This window comes from Ursus arctos, unplaced genomic scaffold (assembly GCF_023065955.2).
Source record: "Ursus arctos isolate Adak ecotype North America unplaced genomic scaffold, UrsArc2.0 scaffold_2, whole genome shotgun sequence".
NCBI classification, from domain to species: Eukaryota; Metazoa; Chordata; class Mammalia; order Carnivora; family Ursidae; genus Ursus; species Ursus arctos.
The window spans coordinates 20802807-20815760 of NW_026622874.1; the positions used below are offsets into that span (position 1 = coordinate 20802807).

The 12954-nt window shown below is 36.9% G+C and overlaps 1 protein-coding gene across 4 annotated transcripts in view; it reads right to left on the reverse strand.

Annotated features, from left to right (window-relative positions):
* HMCN1 (hemicentin 1) overlaps positions 1 to 12954 on the reverse strand; it is a 467709-nt gene that overhangs the window by 19141 nt on the left and 435614 nt on the right. For 2 of the 4 annotated variants that reach the window (XM_026509232.4, XM_044387879.3), the window contains exons 94-100: positions 10482 to 10631; positions 10043 to 10180; positions 8763 to 8884; positions 7567 to 7804; positions 3270 to 3332; positions 2104 to 2223; positions 783 to 917 (exon numbers count right to left, since the gene is read on the reverse strand). In XM_026509232.4, the coding sequence (XP_026365017.3) occupies positions 783 to 917; positions 2104 to 2223; positions 3270 to 3332; positions 7567 to 7804; positions 8763 to 8884; positions 10043 to 10180; positions 10482 to 10631 (966 nt within the window). The remainder of the gene's footprint in view (positions 1 to 782; positions 918 to 2103; positions 2224 to 3269; positions 3333 to 7566; positions 7805 to 8762; positions 8885 to 10042; positions 10181 to 10481; positions 10632 to 12954) is intronic. The other 2 variants (XM_044387878.3, XM_048224848.2) reach the window with 1 other exon arrangement.

A 12954-nucleotide genomic window follows, 5' to 3' on the forward strand; every position in this document is an offset into this window, starting at 1 on the left:
TAAAAAAACTCAATGGTTGCCAGAGGTTGGGGGAAGTGAGGGATGGATAGGCAAAGCACAGAGGATTTTTAGGGTAGGGAAGCTATTTCTATGATACCATAATATATGTTATTATTTTTCAAAATCCATAGAGTGTACAACACCAAGAGTGCATCCTAATATAAACGATGAACTTTGGATGATAATGATGTGTCAATGTGGGTTCACCCTTGGTAAGAATTTTGCCAGTCTGGTGCAGGATGTTGATAGTAGGAGATGCTATGCATGAGTGGGTGCAGTGGGGCCACTCCATTTTGCTGTGAACCTAAAACCTCTCTAAAAAATAAAGTCTATTAAAAATCCTGCAATAGGGCTGGGTGGCTCAGGTCCTGATTTCTGGGTCCTGGGATCGAGCCCCACATCAGGCTCCCAGCTCAGCAGGGAGTCTGTTTCTCCCTCTTCCTCTGCCTCTTCCCACCACTTGTGCTCTCTCTCAAATGAATAAATAAAATCTTTAAAAAAAATCCTGCAATAAATATCTGGTCGTCTTATGCTATGAAGTTTTATGAAATAGAATCTATTAAGATTGTGCTATATAATCTCTTTTCTCAAATGTAATAGGCAAATGTTACTATTCAAAACCACTGTGCTGTAAATATTTAAAATGGCCATAGAATATTACGTCCGAAAACCTCATCAAGAAGCTCAATCTATAAAATGGAGTTTACACTAAATGATTCAAAAGGCAGAGGGTTTTAATTCTTAGTATAATGAAGATAAAGCAAGGAACTCCATTTTTATACCTTGGCAACTCAGCCCATCAGAGGTTCTTCTGAAGCCAACTCCACAACGGACCACACAGCGATAGGATCCAATGGTATTGTCACAGTCCTGACCAGCATGGCAGGTGTGTCCGCCTAAAGCACACTCATCAATATCTGCAACAAAATGAGTCATTCAGCTAAGGTGGGTTGAAGAAAACCGACCCAAGAACCTGCTATGAAATGGGGATAACGAAAGCAAATGTAAAAGTAAAATGATACTTGAAAATACACGAGAGCAAGAATGCTGAATAATTTGGTTGAATCATGTCAGGTGGGTTAAGTTGATGACAAGCTCATAGGAGCATAGTGTGATATCTTTGCAGACTAACTCATCCATTAAACCACTGACAAATTATGTGGCTTTAAAAAAGTTACTTCTTCTATCTGACATCTCAGTTTTCTCATCTGTAAAGTGAGGATAGTATCTGTCTCTCAGCATTCCTTTGAAAATTAAAGTAAATAATGTATACAAGGTGCTCAATTCATACTGGACATTCCAGAAATGTTATTCCTCTCCCCTCCTATACCCTTACTCTCTGTCTCTCTTTTGCATTTAGAAGGGCGTCTCCTCAGACATAGAGGGAGAAATCCTTTCCTTTTTTCATCATTTTAAAATTTACTTATAAACCAGATTCTCACACAATTCTAATTTTGAAGTGTAGCTACAGTCTGGTAAGAAAGTGTTTTTGGGGGTGAGGGAATGGGCAAAATGGATGAAGGGGAGTGGGAGGTGCAGGCTTTCGGTGATGGAATGAATAAGTCATGGGAGTAAAAGGTACAGCATGAGGAACACAATCAGTGATATTGTAATAGTGGTGTATTGGGACCGACGGTAGCTATGCTTGCAGTGAACACAGCGCAGTGTATAAACTTGTCAAATCACTAAGTTGTACACCTGAAAATAATATAACATCGTGTGTCAACTATACTCAAAAAGAAAGCATTTTTTTTAAATGTTCCCAAAGTGCTACCAGGATTGTGCAATTTGCTTAAATTCTTTATGACTTCCTAGTTTTGTCACTGTAGAAGGAACATAACACGAGTCCTGCCTGTCTCTCCTCATGGTGCTGTGGGGATGAAGTGAGTCGCTACAGGCTTCCCTGCCTGGGCAGTGCCCCACATGCAGGCAGTGTGGGAGCAGTATTCCCTGCTCCTTTCTCAACCGTCTGATCTCTGTTTATTGCTAACATGGGGCAGAAGGACTAGGAAAGAAGAGTATTGTTCTACCACACTTTTCCTAGGCCAGAGCTTTCCATGACCACTGCTTGACTGTGTCTATTAGATTTAGCTTTGTGACTACCTTGACAAGTCCTTCCATCTGCAGCTATGGTGAGGCCTTTTGAGCAGGAGCAATAATAGGTTCCCACGGTATTGTGGCAGATCTGGGAGCAGGGACTCCCCGCTGCACATTCATCTTCATCTGAAACAAGAACCAAAAAGGCCCAGTTAGTATGTAAACCCCCTGCTTTCTAGGAGTTATTAAAATCCATGAAAATAGTTGTTTGTAAAAAAGTTGCTTACGGATGACAATGCTTTGAATCAAATGTAATAGAAAATGCTCTAAGAGCCACAAAATAGAAACACTATATAAAAATTAACTTTGGGTTCCCAGATTATCTTTGGTAGTGACTAGATGTTTAGATTATTTCTAAAAGAACAAGAAGACAGCTAAGATACAATGACCATTTCCTGTGATCTAAACGTTTTATACCCATCTTAATTCATTCCTCATAACATTCCGAGGAGACAGGTATTTTCATTACTATCCTCATTTTGGAAGATAAAATTGAGAAACAAAGAGATTAAGTAAATTGCCCAAGATCACACAGGTCATTATTGGCAGAGCTGAAATTTGAACTTGGACAGTATAGTTTCTAAAGACCACTTTTCTACCAATATATACTACATTATATTGCCTACCAGTGAAAGAAAGGCACTGTGTATGCAAACGTGAGCTACTCCAGCCATTTACTCAGCTGTTACTTATCTGTGACTCTCTTGTACCGGTGCTTGGATGGGATGAGGCTGGCTTAGTCAGTAGTCCTTGGCACATAGTCCTGCCCTATCCTCTAAGCAATTCTAGGGTTAGGTGATTTAGAGTTGGATTATTATTATGTATCATATCTATGGTAATTAAATGACCAGACAGCATCCAGTGTTTTGTCCCTGTGCTCACTCCACCTCTGTACTTGATCATGACCCCTGACACACTTGATTGTGGTCAAATTGAAAGAGTACAGGCTTTGCAGCTACCTTAAATTCAAATCTAACTCTGACACTTGACCGCTGAGTGATCTTACGCACCCCACTTAACTTCTTCACGTCTCAACTTCCTCGCCTCTAAAATGGGACATTTATAAGCCTGTTGTGATAATTAAATATCTAGCAAAATGGCAACAGATGTCCATTAAATGGGTTCCATTAACATTTTTTGTAAAAATAAAAATGCATTATTCCCGTTCTTACCAGCACAAAACGGTCCAACTGAGTCTAAGGCAAATCCCGAGGGGCACTGATTACTGCGATCTCCTACCACAGAGAGAAAAGCCAAATTAACTGGCTTGTTAAAATGTTAGCACCTTGTTTCTTTCCAGGACAATCTTCCTTGGGAAGCTATGCCAAAGATGGAACACATCACGCAACAAATGCAATAGGTGAAAACAAGCAGGAATGGAAAACTTTTCCTGTTCCCCAACCACGAGCTAAATGAATCATAATCCAGAGATTGTTGGCAAGCAGCTATTGGAAACAGATTTTCTGTTTGTTTACATTAATAAAAAAATGAAATAAAACCATTCTGTGATAATGAAAAAGGATCCAAGATCAATGTGTACGCCAGGCATAACCACAGGCAAAGTCCTATTCCTCTAGACATTACTTACTCTGCCTGTTCTAGAATTAGAAGCACTACTTTCAAGCCACTTTGACTAATTTATGCCAGTGAAAACCAGAAGCTCTAATGAAGAAACCCTCTCCTTCTGTGGATCGCCTCCATCTGCAATGTGAAGCATCTGGGTCAAAATCGCCTATGTGTGACCAAGTGTTTTCCATTCCTATATAGTCCAAGCAAGGGGATAGAACAGGTTTAACTTAGATGTCAGAAACAAACATATTAACATATGAACATTTTTTGTGTGATTAAAATATACAATGAATTTTCCAGGAATGCAATTGTCATATAAATTGATGGTTGATTGTACATTATTTTATTCAATACATTACCAAGAATTACTAAATGTTAAAAAAAAAAATCACACTGGAGATCTATATGTAGGCTCAGCCATTATGAACCCTTCTTTCTCATCTTCCGTTATAGTAATGTCTAAAGATTTTCATATTGAAATTCATAATACTTTGTTATAAACTGTATTCCTTTTATTTATCCTTTATGTTACAAAGTATGCTATTTTGAATTATACTAGTTATGATTTTCGTTTAGACATGGGGGGAATACAAAATATTTGTATTATTACAATGTATAATAATTGTAGAAACTTTGAAAAGTATAAAATTCTCTGTAACTCTGTCACTTGGAACAAACCACCACCACCAATTTGATGTTTTTCCTTCCTGTAAGTATACATTTCAAAAAATTAAGTTAGGATCTCTCACTCTAGAGATTAATAACTGTCAAAGTTAATTGATCATAAAATAGAGCTTATTAAAAGTATAGATCCCTGGGTCTTATCCCAGTCAGGGAATCTGTGTTTTTAACCAGTATAATGGTTTCCTTATAATCACAACGGTGTGGGCAACCCAGATTTGGATCATCCTGTGTACTGCTTTTCAATTATTATTATGCCATGCATATTCTCCTTTGTCACCTGTTTAGTTTTATTGTCAATCCTAGAACAGTGTCTGGTACACAGTAAGCACTCAGCAAGTATTCTGAGCTATTTTTAATTCCTTAAAATTATTTTAATGACTGTTTAAGAGTTTATCATACAGTTGTGCTACCATTTACATATTTACCTCTTGCTTCCAGGATGCTTATTATTGGCCATTTCCATGATTTTCTTAGGGGAGACTCCCAGAATGAGAGAACCACAAAGCCGTGAATGTTTGAAAGGCTCCTGATTGATACTGCTTTTCAGAAACGTTACATGAATTAGCAACCCCTAATGGCAGTGAACAAGGGTGTTCATTTCCCCATCCTCCTCCAATGCCGAGTGGTTATCATATTTTTAAATCTCTGAAAATGATAATTGGAAAATGGTACCTCATTGTTTTAGTTTATATTTCTTCATATTGGTGAGGTTAGACAGTTTTTCACATTTATTTTGTCATTACTATTTCCTCCTTTGTGAATCTCCTGTTCATAGCGTTTATGTATTTTTTATTGGGGTGTTGTATCTTTTTCTTACTGATTTTTTTGACAGTGCTTTTTATTTTTATTTTTTTAAGCAAGATCTACATCCATGCGGGGCTTGAATTCATGACCCCAAGATCAAGAGTCATGTGCTCTACCAACCGAGCCAGCCAGGAGCCCCTTCTTACTGATTTTTAAAAGCCTTGTACATATTAAGGTTAATCATAGTTGTCTATAATATGTACATCAAATATTCAATCTTGGTGTATATTTTACCTTCTCAATTTTGTCTTTGTCTCCCATGAAGAATTTTTAAAAACCTTATTTGTAGTTAAATTTATCTTTCCTTTATTGTTTCTAATGTCTTCTGATTAATTTGTTAAACATATATTTTATAATTATATTTTAAAAATAAATCCATTCTATTTTAAAGATATAAAATTTAAAAAAATTATATTGATTTATGTTTGTGAGGTGACTTGACCAGCAGTCTCCAAATGCCAGTGTGCAGATCAGACACATTAGAATCATATAGGGGCTGTGTTAAAAATACAGACTTTCAGGCCCTTCCTTAGACTAGCTAAGCCAAGCCTTTGTGCCTAGAAATATGAACTTTCATGAAGCTCTTTAGCTGATTCTAACTGCATTGTAACCATAGCTCTAGTCTAGACCCAATATAGAGGAGAAAGAACATGCTGGTTAAGCAACCAAGAATGCAAGCTTGCCCCCTGGTGGTCACTTAAAAAAGAAATTGTAAGTACCAGATTCTTGTAATTCACAGGAACCTCAACAAACAAATGTGCACAGATATCAGATGTAATTCATAAAATCATAGTATCTAAGAATAGTAAGGGGTTATAAATGTCCTATAGTGTATTTTTTTCTATTGTGGGATCCAGATTCCCCAACTACACCATTACAGATCTTCAAGCAGTTCAGGCTTAGAGAATTTACATGATTGAGTAAAAAGTGTACATGATTTTTAAAAATAATTTTAATTCTTCTTGTCCCAGATGGTGAAAATTCATTTTTAACCAAAATCTTATGCAATGTTGTCATCTTTTAATTATATGGAGTACTGGAAAAAGTAGAAACAGAGGTTAGACTTGAAAAGTGGGCATTATTGAGGAAGAGAAACGTAACTCTTCATTCCATGGCTCCTTTCCTTTGTCCTAGTGACCTGAACATGCACGACAACAGTAAAATGAGGTGGTGGCCACATGGGAGTGGAGGTGATGTAGGGCTAGGGGCTCCACTGGCTCTGAGGCTTCATGAATCTGTGATCATCTCAAAAAATGTGAACACGCTCTCCTAGATTACTGTGATCTCAAGTTCAATGACACAGTTCTGAAAGGTGTTGATGAAGAAAACAGTCATGTGCACAAGTGATGAAAACAAGAGTAAATTGAGAAAATGAGTGTTTAGTGTATCTGCTGAGCATGATAAAACAAAATGATGATATTTAAAATCTACCTGGATCTATTTTAGGAAAGCCAGCTCATAGCAAAGGCCAATATGGATTATTTTAACTGTACTCATAGGAGCCTAGAGTTTAGAATTAAAGTCATTCAAATACTGAGTGTCTATAACATAACCACATGCAAGTTTCTCCTAGTGCCAAAACTTCATGGAACACGGGATGCTGATTATTTGGGTGCCTCTTATGACCAGAAAGGGATCTGGGTGTATAGACACATCAAAGAACTACACGGCATAGGAAAACCACTGAGATCAAGGGTGGTAGAACTATGCTCAGAAAATGAAAAGCAGTTGAAAAATTATAATGTCTAGGAGTAAGAAATGACAGTTGGAATCCTGATTATTGCTGCACAATTTTTAAAAGCTGCTTTTAAAATATAGAAACTTTTTTTCTTTTCTTTTCTTTCTTTCTTTTTCTTTTTTTTACTAATTTAGGTTGATATATATCTTTACATTTTATTTCAGGAGTTAAAAAAAATTCCTTGACAAATATAAGAGTCAGAACAAGAACAATGGGCTTGAGCACCCAAAGAAAACATCATTCTGACAAAGATATATTTTTTAAACCTTTCTGCATATCTAGAATAACTCCACCATGTTATACAGAGAAGCATATTAGTAATCCAAATGTACTAGAACTCCCGTGGCACTGGCTTTATCACAGGGCTTTACCTCCCACAAAACAGAGACAATATACATGAAAACCTGATATCATTAGGTTCAGTCTGTGCCCTAATATCCTTATTCTGAATGGCACTGATGCAATTCTTTCACCCCCTTTTTTTTTAGGTATTACATACTTTTCCCCCTAAGTTTTATTTTTAAGTAATCTCTACATCCAGTGTGGGGCTTGAACTCACAACCCCAAGATCAAGAGCCACATGCTGTACCTATGAGCCAGCCAGGCACCCCTCTTTACCCTTTGAGAAAGGACCGGATGGAAAAATGATCTGGGCTTTCCTTTACCCAACGTACCTTTGGAAATTGAAGCATGGATTTTAAAACCCAGTGTCTCTTCGAACTGGTTGTAGTCAGATTCCACGGAGGAAGCATGAAGTGTTTCGACCAAGAAAGGCATTCTTCCCTGTGCCTCATCATAGAAAACAGTGTGGTTCCATGTGTATGGGATGCTGACGCCATCAATGGTGAACAGCCGGGTTGAGTAGGCATACAGCTGCCCAGGACCTGTCTGAATGTAGTCCTCTGTGTAATCCTAAGGAAGACAGATAGATCTGAGGATCAGTATGGCTCATCCTATTATTTTTCCTGAGGGTATGGTGAGATCCAGAATGAGAAAAATAAGGGGCTAAGGGGCTAAACATATATACAGTTGATTCTTGATCAGCATGATTTGAGCTGTGTGGGTCATTGTATATGCTTTTTTTTTTTTTTTATAAATACAGTACAGTACTATAAGTGTATTTTTTCTTCCTTATGATTTTCTTACATTTTCTTCTCCCTAGCTTACTATATTGTAAGAACACAGTATATAATACATATGACATATAAAATATGTGTTGACTGTTTGTTATTGGCAAGGCTTCTATTAGTATTTAAGTTTTTGGAATCAAAAGTCATACGTGACTTTTGAATGCCCAGGGGAGTTGGGCCCCAACTCCCACATTGTTCAAGGGTCAATTGTAGCTCTAAATAAAATCGCACTTGTACAGTAGTGCTCAGGGAGTAACTTAAAGTGTGAAGCTTTTAATTGTAACTACATTGATTTGATAATTTCACTGCCATAAATCATAGTTTAATAAGGGACTCAAAGCTGTAGGTCAAGAGTAAAGAAAGGATGTGAATCATTCTTTAGTTTCTGAAATACTTTTATGGGTGATATACAAAACCTTTTATATAACAGTATTCTTTTTATCTGCAGAATATTTAACAAATGACTTAAATCAACATAGCAGTGATTTTGGTCCTGATAAACAGGACCAGTAATAAACCTGTAAGGATTACTGGTAATAAAACCAGTAAGAGTGTGTAAAGACTTATTCCTGAAGATTTTTATACAAAGACAAACTAGGCATTTCTAAACTTAGTGGTTTATTTATTCCCCTGAGCAAACAAGGGAAACTCTGTAAGGTCTCTGTGATCTATGAATCTTTGATTCCTACTCTTACCATTACTCCAAAAAACAGTGACAGCAAGTTATTCTGACGTTTTACCTTTACAATGACTTCAGCAGGTGACTGAAGCTGCAGGACATAGCCACTCACAACGATATCTAGGAGCAAAGCACCATCAGAATCCAAGCCACGGGCAATATGAGTCATCCGCAAGATTTCTCCTGGGAATTACAATTCATTTGTTTTAACAGCAAAAAATACATGGTTGTGTAAGCACCGAGCAGATTTACCTTAAATATCAGTTCAGCTATGCTATTTTCCTTCAAACGTCAATAGCATAGACCATAAAGAACTAAATTTGCACTTTGTCCCTGAATTAAAGAGGTAGACTTATTGAATGTTAAGTTCTAAAACTTCTTTTTCTGTGGCAAAAATGTGGCATGTGGTTATGTGAAGGATTCTACACTTTATTTATTTTATTATTATTTTATTTGTTAAGTGGGCTCCATGCCCAATGTGAGGCTTGAACTCATGACCCTGAGATCAAGAGTCACATGCTCTACTGACTAAGCCAACCAGGTGACCCAGATTCCACACTTGAAACTCACAAGCAATAACAAGGCAATTCTGCAAAAATAGACCATCTATGAGAAAGAACAGACAGCTTCACCAGGTGGACTGGCAATAACCACAAGTCTGGCCATAGGGCTTTGTTCTTTCTGATGCTTCAAGAAGCAGCAAAGGGGCGTCAGTTAGTAAGCAGATGACCATGAAAAAACCCACTTGTCTTCCGGGCTGATTAAAGCCCCTTCCTCAGCCTTTCTTCCTCAGAAAGCACTACCATTGAGGCTGTTCACCTTTGAAGAAGCTTGTAATGGAGGTCAATAAAAATATGTATGCACTTGGAAAGGGCCATGAATAGTTCATACATATTCATTAAGACTATGGTTAAAGCAAAAAGCCACAGATTTGCTTATTTTTACTTCTACCTTTTTGATAAAAGATCCCTATAAGGTATCCTAATTGAACTTCAGGTTCATAGGCAAAAGTCTTTACTTAATAGCAATGACTCATTTTCCTGCTCTGTTTTGGCCTTTAAAACTGTCTCTGAGGATTTAAAGAGAAACGATACAGAAAATATGAGAAAAAACTTTTGGCGTATAAAAAAATCACTATACTGTTTGAAAACACATGGCCTCTTATAGATTCATGTCAGTAAAAGTTTACAGGGAAACATGAAATTGCTTTTATATCATTTATAATAAGACTACATCAAAAACTTCAAAATTATTCTCTGGAGGAATATTTTTCTTAACCAGCAACTTTTAAGGCAATCGTATTTTTATAGTAATAAAATGTGAAGTTCAGCTGGCACTAACCAGTCGCAAATTCCACCTGGGTTTCTCTCTTGAAGACTGCGTTGGTGAGGGTAAAGCCATTGACTGCTTCTCCTATTTCCTTTGCTGTTGTCCAGTAAATGGGATTTAGAATAGAAACTATTTTTCTCATTGCTGGACCTAAAGAAGAAAGGATAAATAAGGTGACAAAGAAAGATATTTATAGTCCATTATTATTATTATTATCTTCAGAGCCTATTACTTATAAGGATGAATCCTAAATAATCTTGAATAACAGCAAAACAAGTATCAGTACCTCACCTATCTTTAAGAATTTACTATTGGGGTAGAACTAAGGACTATCATACAGATCATTTAGTAGTAGCATTGTCTAGAAATTTTAAGCAGAAATAAGTGAAGAAGAACATGTGAATTTAAAAAAAAGAGGCTATCGGCAAATTTTATAAGGAAAGAGACTTACCAAGACTGCGAGGTACGTTGGTAATTTTGGCATGTATTATTCTAGTATCAGAGGTAGGACTATCTGTTACTGTGGCGTTAAGGAAAGCAATTCCAAATTCAACATCATTAATATTTCCAATAACACTTCCTCTGGCTCGCTGGGGCCCACCTATTGGGGGAAGAAAAAACATTCTTGGGTAAGGAATTTCATCAATGTTACAGGGGAAAAAAGAAGGCCAGTATTCAAAGATGCTACAAATCTTCTTTCAAACATTTAAAATATCATATGACATCTGAATTTAAGAGTGAAATAAATAAGCTTTCAAAACAGTCTACTTTCACGTAACACTCATCATCCCACATAAATCTAGGGTCCTTACAATCTATGTATATCATGGCATTATTTCACAATCCAAAGAATACAATCAGCACCTAATCCCAGAGCCAAAATAAAGAAGGTGTTTGTTGATGGTGATGAAATGATGATAATAATGAGAGTTTATTGAGCATGTCATGCACTATACTAAGCACTTAATATGAGCTAACTCTTTTAATCCAGTCAAAAATCCTATAAAGTCATTTTAAATGGCCACAGTTTGCAGACTAGGAAAAGTTCAGAGACATAAGTGGTGGAATGAAGATCTGAACACAGATGTGCTTGGTATCAAAACACATATTCCCCTATCTACTGCCTCCTTTGTGAGAACGCAGAGGGAAAGGAGGGATCACCTCAAAACAGCTCCTGAGCCTCATTTCAGGTTACTGTCAACATAGGTGTGGAGTATCTAATAGGTATTGTTCAGTCTTGGGTTTCAGATGGAAGGTTTACCAAGTTTTCCTTAATACCTATATATACTGGAAAATAGCCTGAGAAAAGTTTGAGAAGAGTGTTTTACTTTTAACAGTGCTGCAAAATTCATACAGAGATAATTAGGTTGAAAACAACTACACATTTTTTAAAAAGCATCTCTACAGTAATTTTATGCTTTCTTTCCATTGTTCAACAAAATTATTAGTTACTGACACAAAATAGGTGGTTAATGAATGCTTTTTAAGTGAACTGCATGCTTTAGCAAGAGAAGGAAACATACTGGGAAGAAGATGATAGTGAAATTCATAAATATTCATTACTTAATGACTTTTAATTGTATATATTTAAAAAAATCACTAGGTATTTTAGGTATTGTTATATATTATATACCAGGGAGAAATACAAGTGTATTCAATCTCAGAAAAATCAGTAAGTATAGTATTTTACCACTTTAATTTACATTACTTTGAGTATTTGTGAGAGAATATATTTTTTTACACTGATTCAGCCTTCATGTTCTGGATTACATTCATTTGTTCATTTATACATAGGATACAATATACAAGGATACAATAATAAGAAAGAAAAAATAGGCATGAGGCCTGCCTTCATAGAGCTTACATCTGAAAGAGGGAGATAGACATTAATTAGAATTCCACAAATAAATGTAAAATTGAAATGTACTAATGTATGAAATATCTACCCTCTAGGGAAGTCTGAGAAGAAAGTAAAAATAGAGTGGAGATCTGAAGAAAGTTAGGTCTTAACTAAGCCAGAAATGGCAGGACAAGGGCATTCTGGGTAGAGGAAATAGCATGTGTCACCCTTTTGATGTGGTGGCTTGCCATATCTGAGAAACCAAAAGGAGCAAAGGGTGGAGAGTGGTGGGAACCGTACTGCAGGATGATGCAGGAAAGTAGACAGTAGGGTCAGTCAGGACCTGGGAGGCCATTTTGGTTCTTATCTTTAGTCCTAAGCAGGAAAGAGTGGTAGAGGGATAACTAATTCATTTAGTTCTCTGGGTCATTTGACCATTTTTTAAAAATAATTTTTATTTTGTTATATTAGTCACCATACAGTACATCCCCAGTTTTTGATGCAATGTTCCATGATTCATTATTTGCGTATAACACCCAGTGCACCATGCAATATGTGCCCTCCTTAATACCTACCACCGGCCTATCCCATTCCCCCACCCCCTTCCCCTCTGAAGCCCTCAGTTTGTTTCCCAGAGTCCACAGTCTCTCATGGTTCATTCCCCCTTCTGTTTACCCCCCCTTCGTTCTTCCCTTCCTTCTCCGACCGATCTTCCTATTTCTTATGTTCCATAAATGAGTGAAACCACATGATCATTGTTTTTCTCTGCTTGACTTATTTCGCTTAGCATTAATCTCCTCCAGTCCCATCCATGTTGCTGCAAATGTTGGGTAATCATTCTTTCTGATGGCTGAGTAATATTCCATTGTATATATGGACTACATCTTCTTAATCCAGTCATCTGTTGAAGGGCATCTCAGCTCCTTCCATGATTTAGCTATTATGGATAATGCTGCTATGAACATTGGGGTGCATATGGCCCTTCTCTTCACTACGTCTGTATCCTTGGGGTAAATAGCCAGTAGTGCAATTGCTGGATCATAGGGTAGCTCAATTTTTAACTTTTTAAGGGACCGCCACACTG